This window comes from Tyto alba, unplaced genomic scaffold, assembly GCF_018691265.1.
Source record: "Tyto alba isolate M040663 unplaced genomic scaffold, T.alba_DEE_v4.0 Super-Scaffold_9, whole genome shotgun sequence".
Taxonomy (NCBI): Eukaryota; Metazoa; Chordata; class Aves; order Strigiformes; family Tytonidae; genus Tyto; species Tyto alba.
Genome location: NW_024881330.1, coordinates 12,475,704 through 12,495,452, shown reverse-complemented (window position 1 = coordinate 12,495,452; position 19,749 = coordinate 12,475,704). Strand labels below are relative to the sequence as shown.

The 19,749-nt window shown below is 45.5% G+C and overlaps 2 protein-coding genes across 2 annotated transcripts in view; both read left to right on the top strand.

Annotated features, from left to right (window-relative positions):
* The window catches only part of NSMCE2 (NSE2 (MMS21) homolog, SMC5-SMC6 complex SUMO ligase), a 131,589-nt gene extending 129,030 nt beyond the window's left edge, over positions 1–2,559 (top strand). Inside the window, exon 7 of the mRNA XM_042785823.1 lies at positions 2,159–2,559. Coding sequence (XP_042641757.1) covers positions 2,159–2,318 — 160 coding nt within the window. The 3' untranslated portion in view covers positions 2,319–2,559. The remainder of the gene's footprint in view (positions 1–2,158) is intronic.
* A 7,933-nt stretch (positions 2,560–10,492) lies between these two features.
* Positions 10,493–17,948, top strand: TRIB1 (tribbles pseudokinase 1). The gene is made up of 4 exons (XM_033005735.2): positions 10,493–10,532; positions 12,379–12,812; positions 13,291–13,583; positions 15,709–17,948. Exons 1-4 carry the CDS (start codon positions 10,508–10,510, stop codon positions 16,175–16,177), a joined length of 1,221 nt encoding a protein of 406 aa, XP_032861626.2. The 5' UTR covers positions 10,493–10,507; the 3' UTR covers positions 16,178–17,948.
* The last annotated feature ends 1,801 nt before the right edge of the window (positions 17,949–19,749 follow it).

The window sequence follows — 19,749 nt, the reverse complement described above, 5'->3', positions numbered from 1 at the left end:
TGAAATCAAGCATCAGGTGGGATACCCAGCCACTGCCTTAGTGTCAAGACAGCTTGAAGGACAAGATGGAAGTAGCTTTGCCTGTGTTATGAGGTCTAGGGAGAAAAAGTGGAGTGGGTGCAATATCCTGGGAGTCGCAACAAAACCAGCAACATGGATGGACAGAAACTTGGCTGGAAAAATCAACAGGAGTTCAGAAATAGCTCACAAATTGAAGAGAAGGAAGTGAGTGTTCAGGAGGATAGGGACAGGCTAGGAAGCTTGTGCTCAAGAGCCCAAAACCACTACAATAATAGCTTCTGCAATACAGAACTGAATTTAGGATGTTCATCTCTAAATTATTTCTCTCTGTTGTTAAATCCATCAGGAAAATGTCATGGTAGTAGAGATTGCTGTGTTGGATCAAAAGTTTCAGCACTGCTGAAATAGGGTCACATGATTGCATTTTATTTACCTTTTAAGAAGTTAAAGACTTAGAGAAATTCTAGAGTAAAAAAAATCATGCAAGCTGTATAACACCTAGCTTTAGAAGCTACCTTATATGCAAACTGAAGTTATCTGTGCCTTCTGAATGCTGGCAGTTCTTAATTTTGACCTTTTAGCTTACAAACTTTCCATTTTTACAGCAACTCCAGTATTCTAGAAAATCACACACAGAGTAATAACTCTGCTTCACTGTAACCAAGTTAAGAAAGACTGCTTGGTTTTTCTCTACCCAGTCTTACTGACCTGCTGTAATTTTAACCTTGCTCGTGAAAATGCAGTCAGTTTTGAAAAACCATAGTCTGCTGCGGTGGGAAGACAGGGCAGCTGATGCAACAAGTTCCCTATTTGAGTACCCTGTTCTCATGGAGTTGCTACTTGACTGGGCTCCTGCCAGCGCTGTTCAAGTGGAAGCAGGTGTCTTGGTAGTCGAGTCGTGGTTAGGGGGAGCCTCCCTATCCTGACTCTGAAATCAAAGCTGTTGCTCACTCTGGAGTTATAGAAGTGGCTGTTTCCTCACACGTACTTTCCCGTTTGAATCCACGGGATCCCTTCGGTGCACTTGGCAGGGCCCTGGCCGAATGTCAGCTCTTCAGCTGACGTACGCACAGCCACCGGTTCTATGCTGATAGACTTCCCATAGACTCCTCCAGGCAACTCTTACATGTCTTGGTTTGCTCAGTATTTTCCACTGCCTGGAAGGACATACTAATACTTTATGCTTACAGGAAATGTGGGAAGCTTTCTGAGCACTTGTTATTCATTAATCTGGCAAGCTATTGCTCTAATAAGGTGATAAATGGGAAAACTGAAGCACAGAGCAATTAAGTGACTTATCCATGACAAACACAGTAAGCTGCGGACAAATCTGGAGTAAAAATTATGAGTACTGAGTGTAAATAAGTTCCATGCCTCAGACAGAAGTTATTCCTAGTAAAGGAAAAATTCAGGAAAAGTGTTATTTCAGACTACGGGTACCATCTGTGCATGTATGGGCCACTGCCAAAGGAAAATGACCTTTGGACTCTGAATATCTTTTACCCTGCTGTCTTTATCTGGCTGTTTCAAGTAGTTGTAAGACATTTTGTATTTGATTATCATTCAGAGGCTGTTAATTTGACCCCATCTCTCCTTTCTGTGCTTTCTCACTTCATAAAAGGCCAGGTAAATTTTTACACCAACTAGATAGTCCACGGATTCACCAGTCAGCCTTTGCAAGTCTCATTCTCTTTTATCTATTTTCCTAGAAATTACTTTCTCTATTTATCTATCAGTGAAGATTATACTTCTCCACTGCAGATTAATAAGGTAGTTACCTGCAGTTTGCAGACAACTGCAAAGAGAGAAAGCAACACTGAAAGGTGTCTATGCAATGCTAATATCATTACTGATGAAGGCAGCTTGTGTACATGAAGCAAGAGAGTGATCTACAGGTGAGAGGCTCCGTCTCTTGCCATGTTCCTTCCTTCCTTCAGCTGTTGATTCCCACCAGTTTAGATAAATGGATTTACTTTTCCGCACAGAGAGCTGGTGAAGAGGAAAAGAGGTAATCAGGAACTGACAGAAAGAGTAAGTCCCAGATAAATACAATAAACTAGCAGATGTTATGTAAAAGCCTATATCTGACAAATACAATTCTTCCGATTTAATGGAGTCTCTCTTTTCTTTTTAAAAGATGCCCTAAAATTGGCTGTAGCCATGCTGATGTAAAAGGATCAGATCTTGTGCCAGATGAAGCACTTAAAAGAGCGATTGACAGTCAGAATAAACAAAGCTGGTCAACACTGGAGAAGTCAGCTGGATACGCTGCTGCCACAGAGAAAATTTGTTGTTAGAGGTCTTGTGAGATAAGCTGCTGATTGTAAGCAGGTTGTGTAACTGATTGTTATTTAAAGTGTTTCATTTATAGACAAAGTTGAAGGTCTCAGCTGTAACTGAAAGCATTTTTTAAACTGCCGAATATGAGGAATTCCAGTTTAACTTGTTTGTTGCTTTTTTTTTAACCTTCCTGAAATTCTAAAAGCTTGCATTTGATAAATAAAATGTGTTTTGCAGCATTTAACGTTCCTTGTCAGTGTGATGATTTTTTCAGCATAATAGAGATGCAGATTCTGCTGGCATGTAATAGTGAGTGCTTTGCTCCATACTGCAGATAGTTCTGTTACTGTCTCTGTAACTGCTGGGAATACTCAGAGCAGGGCACTCTGACCAAGCATTTACCCAAGTCATATACCCTGCTTGGGAGCATGTCCATGTTTTAATACAAACCTCAGGAAACCTTAATAGAGTTTAATTTGCAGGAAGTGCTACACATCTATACCTTGCGTGTGGACACACAAAATTACCATTCAGCTTTGAGGATCTTGGCCTTGTTCTTACTCAACACTCTGCCCTCACTTAGGCTTTTCTTTTGAGATTCAGAAGCTTTTATTTCAGGCTTTTTGTGGAGGGCTTTACCTTAATACTGTAGGTTAGGAGACTACAATTATTTACAAATGTATTCCAATAACCAATTTGTAGATAATACAAATATATTGTAACTATAGGCCTTGAATTGAAAAGCAGTTAATATCATTTTATATAAGCTTTGGATATCTATGCATTTAGGCACAGATCCAAAAAAGGACTTAAACTTTGTGACACTCCATATTTATTACCTAAATTGTTCGTAGCACATCTAGCAGATAAGGCATTATATGTGTGAATTAGAAATACTCATAGGTAAAAGGAGCTGCCTTGCTGGTCAGCTGACAATTATCTCCTGGCATGTGTGAAGCAGAAAATACAGGTTTCTTTGAGCTTTTGGATCCTTAGTGGGTCAGATGATATTTTCCTAGGTCATTTTTCTGAATTTATAATCTGACATTTAGTGTAAAATGTAGCTAAGGTACTTAAATGCTAAGCTTTTCACACTGAGTTACTGTTTGCTAACAGCTTTCCTCTTGTAGGCCATTATTAACCCCAATTGCACTTAAGAGTGCAAACCACTTCAAACTGAATTTGTTATTTTCTAATTGAAGAATATTAATCTGCAAGCTGATTTCATAGCTAAAAAAGGGAACTGAACCACTATTATTTGCACTGAGCTTCTGTGTTCAAAACATTTCATGGGAATTAGCTGGGTAATTTTCATAATGTGGTCTAACCCCAAAGGTCCATCTTTTTAAAACTCAACAGTGATCATGAGTGCTTCTGTCTATGGAAGCCCAACTGAAATAGGTGAAAGAGACTGGGGAGCAGTTGAGCAGCATGTACCTGTTTGTATTTTTATGTGTAAAAATCAGGCCCCTTTTAAGACATCTCAGGTCTCAAACCTATAGTTTTTAAGATGGGTCACCAATTTTCAGTTAAATACCAGAAGGAAGGATGTTAACTATAGCATTTATTTAAAAAAAAAAAAAAAAAAAAAAAAGCAGGGACAAATGTCCTAAACTGTGAATAGCTACTTGTTTCATCTTGAAGTTTGTGGTTAAATTTACTCCAGCACCGTTTATAATCAGAACACTCAGAAACAGAAACTTGCACTGGTTAAACAATCTCTGCAGTTTCTGACAGAGGTGCATTACCATTGTCCTCATGGATCTAATTCAATCCCTAGTGGTAATCAATCTCCCAAGTTTTCAGATGCAAAGTTGTACATACATTCTACATGGCCATGGTGCCGCACCTTAAATTTAGTTCATGTAGGTGTCTGGGTGCTTGAGTGTGACTTCCAATAACACGTAACATTATAAATGCTAAATTATACCCAGATTAATTCATACTGACAAACTGGCAGCAGCAGGTTTGGTTTGCTACCTGTGGTGTTTGTACCAGTATACCCTTAGATAGCTGCAGTTCCTGATATGGTCATAACCCTCATGTTCCAATGAGTAATGCTATAAAGGAGATTGCTGTCTTGGTTACACCTTGTTGTTGTACATTAGAGAGAGGGGCTTGACCCATCACAGTGCTGGTGGCTGTAGTGGAAGCTGCACTCAACCTGTCTCTGTGTTAGCTAATCCACAGGTAATAATGTGAATTGCCTGCTTAAGATGATGCAGCTGGGAGTTAAAAACAAACAAATCTGAAGCAACACTTTAAATGAAGAGAACAAACAGTCAAGCACTCACTTATTGTCACTCTAAATGGAAAGGTATTTTTGAATGTTCACATTCCTGCCTCAGAATACATGATCTTCCTTCTCTCCTTTGCTAGCCTGAGACAGGCAGCATCAGTGAATCAGAGGGCCTGAACAGCAAGTGCAAGCACAGCCTAAATTCTGAAATCCTTCTCAGTCTTCAGCTGAAAGAAGTAGACTGATTTTTGGCAAAACTTACCTGCTTAGCTAATAACAATCACATATGAGGTAAAGAGGCATGTGTATTGACACTGAAGTAGGTTTCTTCCTTTCATCATCACAGACACCTCTTTTCAAGTATGGCCACAGCCATATTATCCATAAAAAGACAAATATTCAAGCACTTATGTCAGGATTGTTGACAAGAGTACTTGAGTCTCATCAGAATCAGTGATGCTCCACATAGATTCAACTGCTAGAGAAAACTGCCTGTATTTACTCAAATCAACAAAGTTCTCCACAAAATGTTAGGCATTTATGAATTTAAAGTATATCATAACATCCAAGGAGTCCTAGTACGATGAGTGATTTTTTTTTTTCCTCTGAACCCAGAATTTGAGCCATTCTGTTGATTTTTCATGGCTGGTTCTCTCCTGTTGTTGGTTCTTACAAGTAATTTTCCTTCTGAAACTTAAAGATTATAGGCTTGGTCATCAGCATGAATTACAGTTGGCACCTTACTAGGTGGAAGGACAGACTAGCCCTGGCAATTGGGGAAGGCTTCTGTGCTTGTCAGCTGACCCGATGGAAGTTATAAACTGCTACTGATTCATTGGGGTGGCTGTAGTTACTGGCAGCTCTTTGCTCTTTCATTTGCAAAGTTTGGGGTTTGTTATGCAGTTGTGACCTCACTGTTTCCATGTGTCCCATGTCCCCCATAAACTCCACTCTGGATAGAAGCGACTTGAAAGAGTTAACGAATAAAAATAAGTGTCTGTGATGAATAAGCTGATCTGTATGATTCACAGAAGTGGAAACTCAACAGCAGTTAAACCTTCAAATCTTAATCTGTTTTGGCTATAAGATATCATATGTAAACAAGCATATGTTAACAGTTCACAGGGTAATTTGTGTCTCATTGTTTGACGTCAGAAATTTTGCAACAATTTTTAAGGAAAGAAACTCAGAGGTGAGGTGGTTTGTTTTTTTTTTTTTTTTTTTTTCCTTTTCCGTAAGGGGTGCTTTGCAAATGCAGCAAACCTCAATGTAGCTGAGAAGGGTCTGTCACTGAAACCTGGTGAGAATCTGCCTCTGCCAGAGAACAGAAGTTCCACATAGTATTTTGAGTGATTAAAGAAACGTCTGATCAAACATTAAAATAAAGAAAAGGCAAGAGAGATCCAAATGCAACAGCTTTCAGTGGTACCCCGAGGCACAAGCCATTAACACAGCTCTCTCACTTGAACAGATTCTCTCTGTGAAGCAGAATTCTCCATTTTACAACTAGAGACTCAAGTTTTCAAATCAGTGGAGCCATGACATGTAAAGATAAAAAATAATCAGGCAGGCATCTCATGGAAGATTTAGCACACTTGTGCTAAAAGGAGCGCACATTCCTCTGAATCAAGGACATATTCATCGTTACTGCTCCGAAGCTGTGATCTTATTCATTCTAGAAGAATCAGAAAGACTAGGCTAAGTCAGTGCTCCCTTGAGAAATACCCGGAGCAAAAGCAGGGGCTGCAGGAAGTGATACTGATGACTCAACAGCCAAGGCCAACACACTGCCTTATTTTAGACAATGTCTTCTTGGACATACTCATGTTTCCTCATGAGTGGCTGATGACAAAGGTCTTACCTACCTGTGGTCACAAGTACCTCATGACGTTTTTCTCAAGAATAGCTCTCGTATTGTGGGCAAAAATATCTTAAAATTCACTGTGCAACTTGATTGACTGCCACTGCCATTTCAAGTGAATGTTAATGTTCACCTTTCCTAAAAATCTCCACATATAGATCCGGAGGTACCGTGTGGTCCATTAACTGAACATTTTCATAATGGATAGTGCTCTGTTATACAGTGAAAAAGATGCACCTTGGAAAGGGGCTTCCTGGAGTGGAAAATGTTAGAATATCCCAAGGGCAGGTCTTCCTTTCTCTTCCTACAGCCAAACCCTGATGGCTCCTCACTACAAGTACAGACTAGTACTGACTGCAAATTCCAAGTCTTCCATAAATAATGATTTTTTTTCTGGTCATAAAGTATTTACTGTTAAGACATATTATTTGAAAGACACGATGTGGTCATAGCAATGCTCAGAGGAGAATCCTATGTGTAGGTGCCAGCAGATTCTAGGCTGCCTGCCAGTAACTATAAGAAGTAAAAACATTAGATTGATTGTTAAGCAAGTAAAATTCTGGGATGTGTGTACATTTTACAGTAGATACCCATATATGTGCTTAGCCTCTTGATGCATGAGTAATCTCAACGACTTAACAGGACTGCAGCAATGTACAGAAAACACAGTGTGTTTCACCATTTCAAAATGCTGCAGAAAATGCTGCAGTGGACTGAGAAGAGAGCCTGCCTCACTCACTTATTCTGATGTTAGTCCAGACCCGAAGACAGAGCTCGAAAGCACGCACATGAATTGAATTGCATGGGAAGCTTACCAAAGGAAGTGTTTGCTTGTAAACTCAGTATGAATAGGATCTTCTCTGACCGCAAGGGAAATGGAGAGACACTCATTCACTGTCCGCTTGTGCAATCAACTTCTGAAATAAAAACAGGATTTGAGGTTTAAAGCCTGAACCTTCACACATCTTTCAAGCAACAGAAGAAGCCTTCAGTGCTCTTTAGCCTGCAAAGAAACAAAGTCGGGAGGTGCTGCTGATGAGATTCCTTGGATTTGATAACAACTGACTTATCAAAGGGAATTATTTAGAGTTCCTAGCAACAGCAACCCTGAGAGCAGCTTCTGTGCGGGCTTGAGGGGAGACATCGGAACACCACTACCTTGCACTTCTTTTCATGTCACTACATGCTCATCATGTGTTTTATATCTTAACAGTGAATCTGCCACTGAGTTTCACGGTGTCTAAGGATGGTTGTGGGTTTATCACAGATGCCATTCATGCTATAAAAAACATTACTTTTAAGTTCTTTATCACCTGACCACACAACTACTTTTCGAGCCTGGTCTGTGCAGGGTGATTCTGTACGTTATTAGGTTATGGACAACCTGCTGGGTTTAAAATGCTGGCTTTCAATCTAGCAGTAGTTTAAGTTTCATTACATGGCTTGAGATAACTTGTGAAATAAAGATACTTATTTTTCATAATTTGCCTGATAGTTTAATATTAGCTGAAGTATTTGTGTGTCACACCTCTCTCATCTGATAACTAAAATAATGACTTTTAAATTTCTTCCCATAGCAAGCAGCCAGTTTATTTATAAGTGGCCTAATCTAATAGAGATTTACTTTGTGTATCCCATGAGACACATTATCAAAGTTACCAGACCTGTCCCAAGCACTTGGGAAGTGGGGAGATGGTTACACAATTCTCATTGCCTCTGGCTGTTCTAGTTACAAAGATGAAGGGTCAGAGAACTGGAGCAGCGGAGATAATTTTGCGAGCATCTAAGGAAAAGCAGCTGATCAGGTGAGTGTAGGCACTGGCTGAGGGTGAGACAGGAAGATGTTTAAATGCCACATAATAAAAATCCCCTTACACAAAATAACATGCCAGGAAAAGGGAACGATGATGCCTGACCCTCAGAAATTCTGGATTTTTAAATCTTCAGCTAGCAGATGCAATAGTGCTGCTTGCCTCTTTATAAAAAAAAAAAAAAAAAAACAACAAAAAACAAAAAACATGTGAAGAGCAACATTCAGCTTGCCTCAGCTCTGGCAAATCTGTGCTGGGCAAGACCCTTCCCTCTGCTGGGTCATGCCAGATCAGTGATACACATCCCACAGGATCTTGTTTCTGCTCCAGTCCCAGCTCCTTGTCTAGCAGCTGGGACTCCAGGAAGAGAGGAGACAACAAGCAGTTCTGCTTGCTTTGACCCTCCTTTTCCAAGGCAAGATCTACTTTTTGTAATGATTTTGTAATATCCTTTGACTGGGAGCTCCTCAGTCTTCCTTAGCAGTTGGAAGGTGCCTGTTGCACACTCTTGTCCTTTGCCAAGCACAAAGACTTCTGATCTGTACTCCCAAAGGCCATCCCTGCCCCACTTTGCTGGTACTGGGCTGCTGTCAAAGCATCCAAGGCTGAGTTTTTGTTTCCTTGTAGTCTGTTGGCTCACAGCAGTTCATTTTTCCAGCACTGAGGTAGCAAGACTCATCCACAAAGTCTATGTTTTATCCCAAAGTTTGGTCTGTAATTCTGCACTGATCTGTGCTCCGCAGTGATTTACAGTGCTCTCCATCAGAGATGCATAACACTGCCTTGGTTCATTTGGAAGGGCTATAAAGCCATTCAGTCTCAAATTCACTGCAGGCACAGCTGAGAATTGCCATGCTAGTATTCATCTCATGTATGCAAAGCGGGTAGCCCCAAAAAAATCTTTTTTGGGGGAGGAGCAGGTAGAATGATAAAGGTTTGTTCGGGGAATAGAAGGAAGACCCCCAATGGCTTCTGATTTCAGGAGGAGACTAACGCAGGATGCTTAAAAAGCTGTGGGGTGACCTACAGTGAACAAGAGACCGCTATGGCAAGTGTGGTAGTCCCATATTCTGCAAAAACTTCTACTACTGAAATTCTGAAGCAGTTCTGTTCTTTAAAAACCTGTCCCTGGAATTCCTCCTGTTTTCTGCGTAACCAACCAGTCTGGTTTGAACTGGCGGAGATGGGTAAGGAGGACAAGTTTCAACCCTCTGAGAAGCACCATGGCATGCAGGTCATCAGACACCATCCTTGGTATCCTTTTCTTTTTTTTTTTTTTTTTTCATTTCAGGGATCAGCCAGAATTAGAAAAAACAGAAATGCCAAAGTGGGAATCACTTCTCTGCTCTGCATTTTTGAATGAATTTGGTGGGAATGGAGAGGAGTCTGGGTGTGGAACTCTTCTTATGATCCATACCCAAAATGTAAGACTGAGAATAAGGTAGTGAGCTTTATTAATTGCTACTACATGTTTATTCATGACATTAATGCTTTGAGTACCTGAAAGCATGCCAGCAATTTTAAAGAAGCAATGAAGGTTTCCTGCTGTCAAGATCTGCCCCCATCTTGCAAAGACCTGACACCTAGGACATTTAAGCTTGGGTTTATCTCAGCCACATGTAGAGAATTGAAGTCTGGTCTATACAGTCACCTGGGAGAGGGCACCCACTGGCACTTCTGGGATAAATTGCCCAGGAGTTATCCTCTCCTGGCCTTTGGGGCCTGCACGCCCCGTTTCTGTGCTCTAGTTAGCAGGGACACACCCCCAGAGTGTGAAATCTGGGGAATCCCTGTGAGAAGAGGCTGCCCAGACATCAGGAGCTTGTGGCAGGACTGTGGGGTGCGATGCTGTGTGTACCTCTGTGCTCTGCTCTCCTCTCACATCCCAGATGGTTTTCTGGTGGGGACAGGATGACGAGGGGGGGCGTTTGCCCTTCTTAAGGACCAATGGGTGCCATGCCCCCTTTGGCTACCAGTAGCATGAACCAAGCACCTGTGCTGGTCCTGGTGGCATAGGGCCAGTATGAGGTGGCCAGCCATGGACCCTAAGAGGCTTTAAATGGGTGGGAGCCTGGGAAGGTGAAGGATACGGCTTCCTACGATTTGTGCAAATGGATCCCCAGTATGACCCTTCTCCTCGACAGGGAGAGTGAGCTGGCACAGGAGCTGAGAGAAGGGGATCTTCGGGAGGGTGAGGACCAAAGGCATGCACTCACCCCAGATGCACCACTTGGTTTTTTACACTGGCATCTTCGCTCCTGCTCACACTGCATCTCAGACTGAGCGCTCCTGGGGATGCTGTTACACGCTAATAATGCCTGTGAGTACATTTATGTGGGTCCATTGCTATTTTGATGTGTCTACACCCTTCGCCTGTCCCCAAAAGCACTGACACCCCCCCACACACCTTGTGCTATCTCAGATGTAGGAAGCAGCCCACACATGCAGCATCCTACCAGCTAAATTCACTCAGCAGAGGCATCCCAGTCATAAAACTTCCAAGAAGGTAAAAAAAAAGTAAAACAAAGGTCTGATGGATAGTTGTGCATGTTTCACCTATGAGAGGAATGAAATAAAATAGCATGCTTTGAGAGTTATGGTGAATCGTGCTGAAACAATCTGCAGACATTAATAGAATTGTATTTCTGGGGGGGAGAAAAAAAATGAAAAGGAAAATGCAGGCCCTGGGATATCCCTTTATGGCGTATGCATTTTATGTTTAAATGCATTAATGGGACTGCTATGCTATGAGTCATCCTGCACAAGAGTTTCATGTGTTTCTTAAAATACACTAGAAGTAGCTGAAGGCATGCACGGGTTCGCCGTGCAGTTATCTATCAGGAATCTGAGTGAATACCTGCTTGCATGGCACCACGGGCTTCAGAGCTGGGGGGGGCCCGTCCTGGGCCCTCTCTGCGGCTTGAATGGACCAGGTTTGGGGAAACTGAAACAGGATAGGAACTGATCGTACAGAGAAATAAAATGCAGGCTCTCTGTGTTATTAGGGAAGCCTCAACACTGAATTACAGAAAATTTGCATCTATGTAAGCAGAAAAGCTGGAGAGTTTCCTTCTGAAGCACTCTTGTCAAAACTACAGCTGTCTGCATGTTTTCCAGGGATGATTTGTTGTCTGGTTTTATTTATTTTTTCTTCCGTTTGCTAACAGTCCTGGCTTCAAATCTATTTACTCCTCCTTTAAACCCACACTTCTGAGCCCGGTGGTGGCTGCTGAGCTCACCTCTCTGTTCCTCACAGGTCACTTCAGCCGCTGGCTGCTGCTTGCTCCTGACGCTATTCCTTTTTCGGAGAGCAGATAGCTTTAACAGGAGAAGCACTTAATCCGAACTATTTCTGACAGTGTATATTAAGTCCATGCTTGTGAACAAACGGTGGTAAATACACAACAGCTTCATGATGCAAACATTGGGATGAATTATGGTTAATTAGTGATTAGTGAAAAGCAAGAATTGGGGCTGGGGAGAAGAGAAGCTCCCGGGAATGATGCTGGGCTAGCTTTCTCTCCACAGTTAGCCTGGCTTAACTTTTTTTGTTTCTACATCTCGCACGAGGCGATGCTGTCTCAAAAGCGCTACAGAGGCATTTGAAATTTCTGGCACCGTTTCCCAGCAGCACACACTGGTCATGGATAAACCTGCTGCTGCCGTTTCCAGGGCTGCCTTTGCAGAAGAGACGCTCATCCTTCGGTGCCAGAGATTTTATCGCTCAGCTTTGCTAGAAAACTCTCCCTGTCTCTATCTTTGTGCTCACAAGCGGGCGGTGGAGGCTTGAGGGTTTAGTGAGCGCGCTGGCTTTGCGGGGGGGCCAACCCTCCCAAGCAGTGGGGTGACCCCCCCCAAGGGCTGCCATCCCCAGGACCGTGACTCGGACATGCGGTGTCCTTACTCCGGCGCGGGTGGGGGGGTCCCCCGCCGCGCCCCCGGCCCCAGCGGGTCCGGCAGCCCCGGGGACGCGCCGCCCCGCCCGGCTGCGTGGCGCGGGAAGCAGCGGGCGGGGCGAAGCGGAGAGGATCAGGCGTGTCCGAGCCTCCCCACTCCCATTTCCCCGTGCGTCAGGGACCAGGAGGAGGAGACTCACTTTTTTTTTTTTTTTTTTTTTTTTTTTTTGGTGGTGGTGGTGTTTTTTTTTTTTTTTTTTTTTTTAAAAGCCTTCAACTACTTTAGCGCGGAGTCGGCAGCAGATGGTGGACGCAGCCCGAGGTTTCGGCGGGGAGAGCGAAGGGATGCGCCAAGCGCGTACCGCCCGCCTCTAGCTCCGCGCCCGCGCCCGCTCCCCTCCATGAGCCGCCCCGCGTCCCTGCTGCCGGCCGCCCGCTGCCGCAGCGCCCCGGCCAAGCGGCTCCAGCCTCTCCACGACGGCCCCGCCGAGGAAGCGCCGGCCGCCAAGTGCCCTCGCCTCGCCGACTGCGGCCCCCCGGATTGCCTCAGCGCCCCCGGCTCGCCGTGTGCCCCCGCTTCTCCCGCCGGCGGCGGGGCGGCGGGTCCCAGCCTCATCGCCTCGTACCTGCTGCTGCCGCTGGCCGAGCGGGAGCAGGTGTCGAGGGCGCTGAGCGTCAGCTCCGGCCGGGAGCTGCGCTGCAAGGTGAGCGCGGAGCTCCGCGGGCGCGGACGGGTGCGCTGGGGCGGGGGGGGGGGGGGGGGGGGGAACCGGCGTCCTCCCGGTGTGTCTCGGCGCCGCGTAACCACTCGACCCGCGGAGAGAATTTGCGAAACATCAGCCCGGGTTAGAAATGCCCAGCCGGCTGCCGGTGGGGATTTACAAGTGCTGGGAGTAAGCTGCGACAACTCCGGCTTACCTCGGAGTACCTTCCCCAACAGGCTCGGGGGATGGTGGTTTGGTTTTTTTCCTTCGGTTTTCTTTTTTTTTTTTTTTTTTTTTTTCCCCCCCTCCTTTCAACATAAAATGAACAGGAAGGGTCTCAGTAACCGCTTTGAGCGGCACTCCTGCCGTGCCCTGGCTCCCCTCCAGCTCCCTCGTCATTGTTTGGGGAGAGTCGCTACGCGAGCGGTGGCTTCCAACGCCCTTGAGAATGAATTTCGGTTTAATTTCCTCTTTACAGGTATTCCCCCTCAAACACTACCAGGACAAGATTCGGCCTTACATTCAGCTGCCGTCGCACAGAAACATCACCGGGGTTGTCGAAGTCATCCTTGGGGACACCAAGGCTTATGTATTCTTTGAAAAGGACTTTGGGGACATGCACTCCTATGTGAGGAGCTGCAAGAGGCTGAGGGAAGAGGAGGCTGCCCGACTGTTCAAGCAGATCGTCTCCGCTGTAGCTCACTGCCACCAGTCAGCCATCGTACTTGGTGACCTCAAGCTCAGGAAATTTGTCTTCTCTAATGAAGAAAGGTAAGCGGTTGTCACCAGCCAGCCGTGGGGTGAGTGGGGAGGGAGGAATGCCACCTCCAGAGACGCAAAAAGCGTCTCGGGGAGTGGAAACAGCCGTGTCAGCCAGGCATCACCTGTGAGCGATTTGAGTAGGTCCCTGTCACATGTGTGTGGTAGGTCACGGATCTAAGCGGTACGCACGCACTTGTAGTTAGATCTCAACTGATGAAAGGGAGGAAGCTCGCCGGGTGCTTCCTCTCATTCAGCAGAAGTTCAGCGAAACCGGCTGGTAGACAAAGGGGCGATAGTTCAGATGCTCGTTAATGCCAGAAGATGTCATGTGTGCCACTCATTCCGTGTAAAATGAATCAAAGACCAGGAGAAGGAGAGGAGGGAGGACGAGGCGTTGTGCCGGGGAGGGCGAGCGGCCCGGCTCGGGGAGCTGGAGGTGTGAGGAGCTGGAGCTCTGGTCCCTCCTCATGCCCAGCGGAGCTGCCCTGTGGCCACGGCCCAGCCACGGTGCTCGGGAAGGGTCTCCTTGCTGAAATCCCCTGCTGATCAGGGTTACAGTGCTAACGGAAGACCAGCTGTGTCTTTCAAGGCTTTTATCCCCCCCCAACGGCTGGTGGGGGTGCTTTCCGTGCTCCCTGTGCCTGTGGATATGGGCACGCACAAGAAGGAGGGTGAGACATGGTTAAATATTGCTTTGGGAATCCCTGCGCCGAAGAAAAGCACTTTGGTAAAACTTAGCCTAAAGCCTAGGTTTATAGAGAGGAGATCTAGAATCTAGTTGTTAAATTTAGATTAGGGAAATAATTCAGTATTTCCCTGGAGTGTTTGCTGCTCGTGTAGTGCTTCACCACATGTGGCAGAGCCAGAAATACATTTTTAATCAGCAAAACTGACTAACTGCTCATCCTGTGGAAAGCTAAAAAAAAAAAAAAAAGTAAAAGCTGTAATTCAGTTATGCTTAATCTGATGAAACTGGAGGTGATATTACTGAAGCAGAAGAAATTTTGGTGGTGTTTTTCTTTTTTTTTTTTTTTTTTTTTTTTTTTTCTGGGCTAACGCTTCTTCAGGATATCGTTTATAGATGTGATAAGAAAATTAACCAGCACTGCCCCTCTTAAACAGAAACAACCATATGTTGACATGCAAAGAAAGTAATTCCTTTGAAGGAAACTATTGCAGCTTTTCCCGCCCATAAGAAGATGAAACATTTGTTGAAATGTTACATTGCACACAGTCTCGCTCATTTGGAAATAACGCGTTGCACAGGCGAGTGTCATGTGCATCCCATTTGGCAAGAAGAGGGTTAAGCAATGGCAGGCGACTGGGGCTCTCCGGCACAGGTGCAGTTTCAGGGCTCCCGCAGCCAATCCCGGGCCCACGGTTCGCGTTGAGTCATATTTTCCGTTTGCAGAACCAATGGGTATTTGGCGAGGTCATGCTGAGGACAGGCTGCAGCCGGAGCAGCGACACCCCAGCGGGCTGCAGGGCAGCGCGGAGCCCTTCCAGCGCGCCCGATGGCTGCCTCGCTGATGTGAAGCTCCCCCTTCTCCCCAAAAGAGGAGGTCGGGGTGAACCCATCTCTGCCCGAGAGGGGTCGGGTGCCGTAGTGCTCTCCAGGAAGGCAAAAAGAAGAACAATTTTAAAATAACAGTTTAAAAATAAAATACAAGACTCGGGAGAGATGATGGTCCCCGCAGGCGTGGAAGGGAGCTGGACTTTGCCGTTTGCAAAATCACGCAGCTGGACGCTGTTTGCTCAAAGCCTGAACCGCAAATACCCCGTGTGCACGGGGTATTGTAGCCGATTAACCCCCTGCAGTTGCAGTGCAGCCTGTGTAGATAGAAGGTGACTTGCTGGTGTTCCTAGAGAGCCCTCTGTGTTGTTAAAATCCACAGTAGATAAAATAAGCAGGCGTTGCCGAGCGCCTGCCCGATGCACGTAGCTGTGCATCCATTACAGGGGTCCAGGAGTGCAGGCAACTTCTTTGCTGCAAATTAAAAAGTGTTTCCTCTCCTTTTCTTTATGCTGATGCAAGAAGAGGAGTGGGGACTGCCGGGGTGGGGGGCTCACCATGCTCACTTGTGCCTGGGTGTTGCTATTTCTGACCTGTGGCTTCCTCTCTTGCCCTCCCTAGGACCCAGCTGCGGCTGGAGAGCCTAGAAGACACACACATCATCAAAGGCGAAGACGACGCGCTCTCAGACAAGCACGGCTGCCCGGCGTACGTCAGCCCTGAGATCCTAAACACAACGGGGACTTACTCTGGAAAATCAGCCGACGTGTGGAGTTTGGGAGTGATGCTCTATACTCTGCTGGTGGGACGCTATCCCTTCCATGACTCGGACCCTAGCACTCTGTTTTCCAAAATCCGGCGCGGACAGTTCTGTATTCCTGACCACGTCTCCCCCAAAGCCCGATGCCTCATCCGCAGCCTTCTGCGGCGGGAGCCCTCTGAAAGACTCACTGCTCCGGAGATCTTGCTTCACCCTTGGTTCGAGGCAGTCTTGGAGCCTGGATATACAGACCAGGAGACGGGAGCTTCAGATCAGATTGTTCCAGAATACCACGGAGACAGTGACGATATTAGTTCCTTCTTCTGCTAACCCTGAAATCTCAAAAACCTCAGCGGTTCTCACCTCCGGCATCTTCGTAGGGTTTCATTTTTCCATGTTTGCAAACTGAACAGCATCTTAAAGTGCCAGTATGGTCAGAAAAGTGACCTTGTTTAGAATCAATACCAACCCATAGATCTCTGCTCCCTGAGCGTACTCAGAGTTTCATCCTCTTGTTCTGCTGGTAGGTCCGTCCCACCGGCCCTGGAGCGCCCGTGCAGCTGTGCGAGAGCTGCCTGACTGTTCTCCCGCCTCCTGCATCCTCCACCACATCTTGGCTGCAGAGTCTTCTGGCTGGCGAGGTGTGAGACAGAAAAGCAGCCCCGTCTGCTTTCCCACAGTGGCTACAGGGTTGCAGAGCCCTGGCCGTGATGCGTAGGGGGTGAGGGGCACGAGGTGTGCCTCTAACTGAGCAAATCTGACAGAAATGGCTAAAAGGGGGAATTGACTCAGTGTGCCACACTGGCCGGCTTGCAGAGTAGCTTTCTGACTGTAAGCGCACTTTAATGAGAGAAGGAGGTCTTCGCCCGCCACGGCCAGCTGCCTGCTCACTGCTGCTCCTCCAGCTGATCTTGCTTTCAGAGCCATGAAGCTCCTAGATCCACCCATAAGACAAATCACTGCTGTGGCTCTTTCCGAAGCAGAAACCAGTGGATCTCCCAGACAGATCCCCTCTGATTCCATTCGCTGACCGGGAAAGCATTTTAAATAGACTTAAGCCTCGTGTTACCATGGTGTAGCCTATATAACTTTATGCCCTCAGCGAGTTTGTCAAGTAGCAGGTCTCATTAGCTCCGAGTGCCAAAACATATCCGTTTACCAAACCGTAACACTATCAGCTGGGGCGCCTTCCCTTGGAAAACAATAAGGGGTATCTTGTACAGTACACGTAAACACGGTCGTGTTTTCCTACAGGCTCAACTCTTAAAAACACCACATCCCCTCCCCCCCCGAAAAAGTTAGTCTTAAGAGTAAAATCTCCATATGCCCTTAGTTGATTATTCAGGTATGTTGTTTGCCTCCAGCTACATTTTTTTATTCCCCTTAAATTTTTTTTTTTTTTTTTGCATGATTATTCATAGTCTTTCCAATGTGCGTGGATAATGAATATATCTAAATCATTAGCTTCCTGGGTTGGGGGTAAGTAAAGCTTAGTCCTGCTTAAAATTACTGCTTCGTTTGACATTTGTGTCCAGTGGCTTATGCAAAGAGATGTCCGTTCGCCGCCTTAGGCGAGAGCGTGGCTTCCGAGATGGCCGTGAGGTGGGTAATGTACATCCCTGACGCAGCACAGTTGGAGTGAAGTCATTTTAAGCGTTAACCCCCAGCAAGCTGCAGTCCCATCACGCATTGAGAGAATACCATGTATACCTCATGGACTGTGTACTTTGTACATACCTTACTGTTTGGGGTTTTGTTTTCTTGTTTTGTTGTACTTTGTTTGTCCTAATAAGAGATGTCGAAGAGCAATTTAATGTGAATTATTGTTGGCAATACTAACTTGACAGAATCATGAGCATTAAGAGCAGGGCACTGTAGCTCTCCGTTGCACTAAACCTCTCATGATTGCTTGACATTTGTATCTGTGATACAGTTTAACCCTTCTATGGAAAAAAACCAGTACATATGTATATATTGGTAGAAAACTCTGCCAGAAAAGCTAAAAACACTATGTCTAACTTGTAAATATGTATACGTATGTGGAAACCTGGATGATAAAGTCTGACTTGTAGAAAGTTTTAATAAACTTGGTTTCATAACATTTGTCCCCGCTTCCTGCGGTGTCTCAAGGGGAACACAGTTTGATTATGTTTGTTTTAATCTGAAAAAATGAGGTTTGGCATAAAAGAGGATCAGATCATCTAGGGTCCCTATACCTGCCCCATTGTGCCTGAGCCGCTGGGTTCTGAGCCCTGACTCCCCCAGCTCTGGCCAGGGGGAATCCCCACGGGGATGAGTGGGGACAGGGGATGCTCCTGCCATTTGGGGGGTGGAAAAGGTCTGACATGTCCCCAGAGCTATGTGAAACGGAGTATCCTGTTCATCTGATAAACAAGGGGGAGAGGAGTTACAGCTCTGCCTCTGAACTTTAAAAACCCTATTGCCTTTCAGCACGTGCATTCATTTCCATCTGCACCCCGCGAGTGGAAAATGCTGTTGGCACTGCAAGGCTGTCACCCTGCACCTGGCAGGTGCATGGCAAGGTGATGCTCCAGCCAGTGGAAAATCAGATCTCAGGTGTCTTAAAAGTGAGCAGCCAGAAGTAGGGGCAGTGGTCAAGAGTGCTGGTTTTAATGGGGAGCCGAGCCAGCGGGCATGGGCTTGACCCCACTGCTGGGAGGCAGCGCAGAGGCCACCCGGTGCTCCCGTTGAAGGGAAAGATTATTAGAGCTGCTTTTCTTTGTTGCAAGAAGAGAGGAGTATAAATAGCAGCAGTATCAAGGTTAGAGAATGTGCTTTCCTGAAAGAGATCAAGCCACCCTTGTAATCCACCCGGAGCAGTGAGATCATCGCTCACAAGTAGAGAGGAGGAGGAAGAGACTCTTGATTTTTATTTATACTTTGCCTCATGTTTAACTTTGTCCTTTTGCTTGAAATCTGTTCACCAGAGCAATTGCTTCCAGGCAGCTCTTTGAGCAGGAGAAACTTTTAAAAGGACTTTGCTTTTAGAATGGGAGTGGAAAGAGAAAAGGAGGGAATAGGGACCTGGTCAGGGATAAAGCAAAGTGCACGGACTTTAATTAGGCACCTTGACTCCCACTCTGAGAAACCCGCAATCTGTGCAGTAAGCATATTTTCTTAGCACTTGCTGAGTGAATGTCAGACACCAAAATATCTCAAGTTACTTTACTGATGTTATTCTTGCAAGACTTGTAAAAGTACATGCGCCACATATCCTGGCTGATTAAATTACCCCCTGCCCTACCATGCTTTCAGGCCTAGACACCAGCCCTGATGCATCCTTTTAGAACAACTGCAGGAGGTTTGTGCTTTGATGAACCCTTGAAAACTTTCAAAACACGTTTTGTTTTGTTTTGTTTTGTTTTGTTTTTTCCCCCTTGCAGTTAAGTCACCCTTAGTGGGTGAATGTGTAGGTCATCCTATGACTTTATTTCACATGAGCTATGCTGCAGAGCAATTAAAATAAATGCCAAATTGTAGTAACATCTGCAAAGGGCCTCTGTGTTGCTTTAGGGATTATAATGCAACATCCGTTTGTACAGCAGAATAAATTGCTATTGCTTCGTAACCCCATCGTTTGTATTATTGTATACAAAGTTTCAGTGCATGTTGAAAGAACCAGCATATTAAGTGATTAAACTTTGATGGTGGGTGTGAGAACTTTGATTTATGCAATGCATACAATTCTTTCTGAGAGAGTCATAATTTGTCTATTTTTAAATGGTCCTTTTGGATGAGGACTTTATGGATCTCTTATGTATTTCTCAGACCTGGTCACCATTTTCACCTTGAAGTTGCAAGATATTTCTGGCCTCTCTGAGAAGTGCTGGGAGCCTTCAGTCCTCCTCCATTTGCTGCTGAAAACACGAGAAGAGTCGAGT

What these genes read in the sequence shown, in the direction of transcription:
- TRIB1 (XM_033005735.2), top strand. Translation starts at nt 10,508, where the DNA reads ATGCTGTTACACGCTAATAATGCCT. An exon ending in GCCGGGAGCTGCGCTGCAAG is followed by an intron (nt 12,813 to 13,290) that starts GTGAGCGCGGAG and finishes TCCTCTTTACAG; the next exon opens with GTATTCCCCCTCAAACACTA. An exon ending in GTCTTCTCTAATGAAGAAAG is followed by an intron (nt 13,584 to 15,708) that starts GTAAGCGGTTGT and finishes TGCCCTCCCTAG; the next exon opens with GACCCAGCTGCGGCTGGAGA.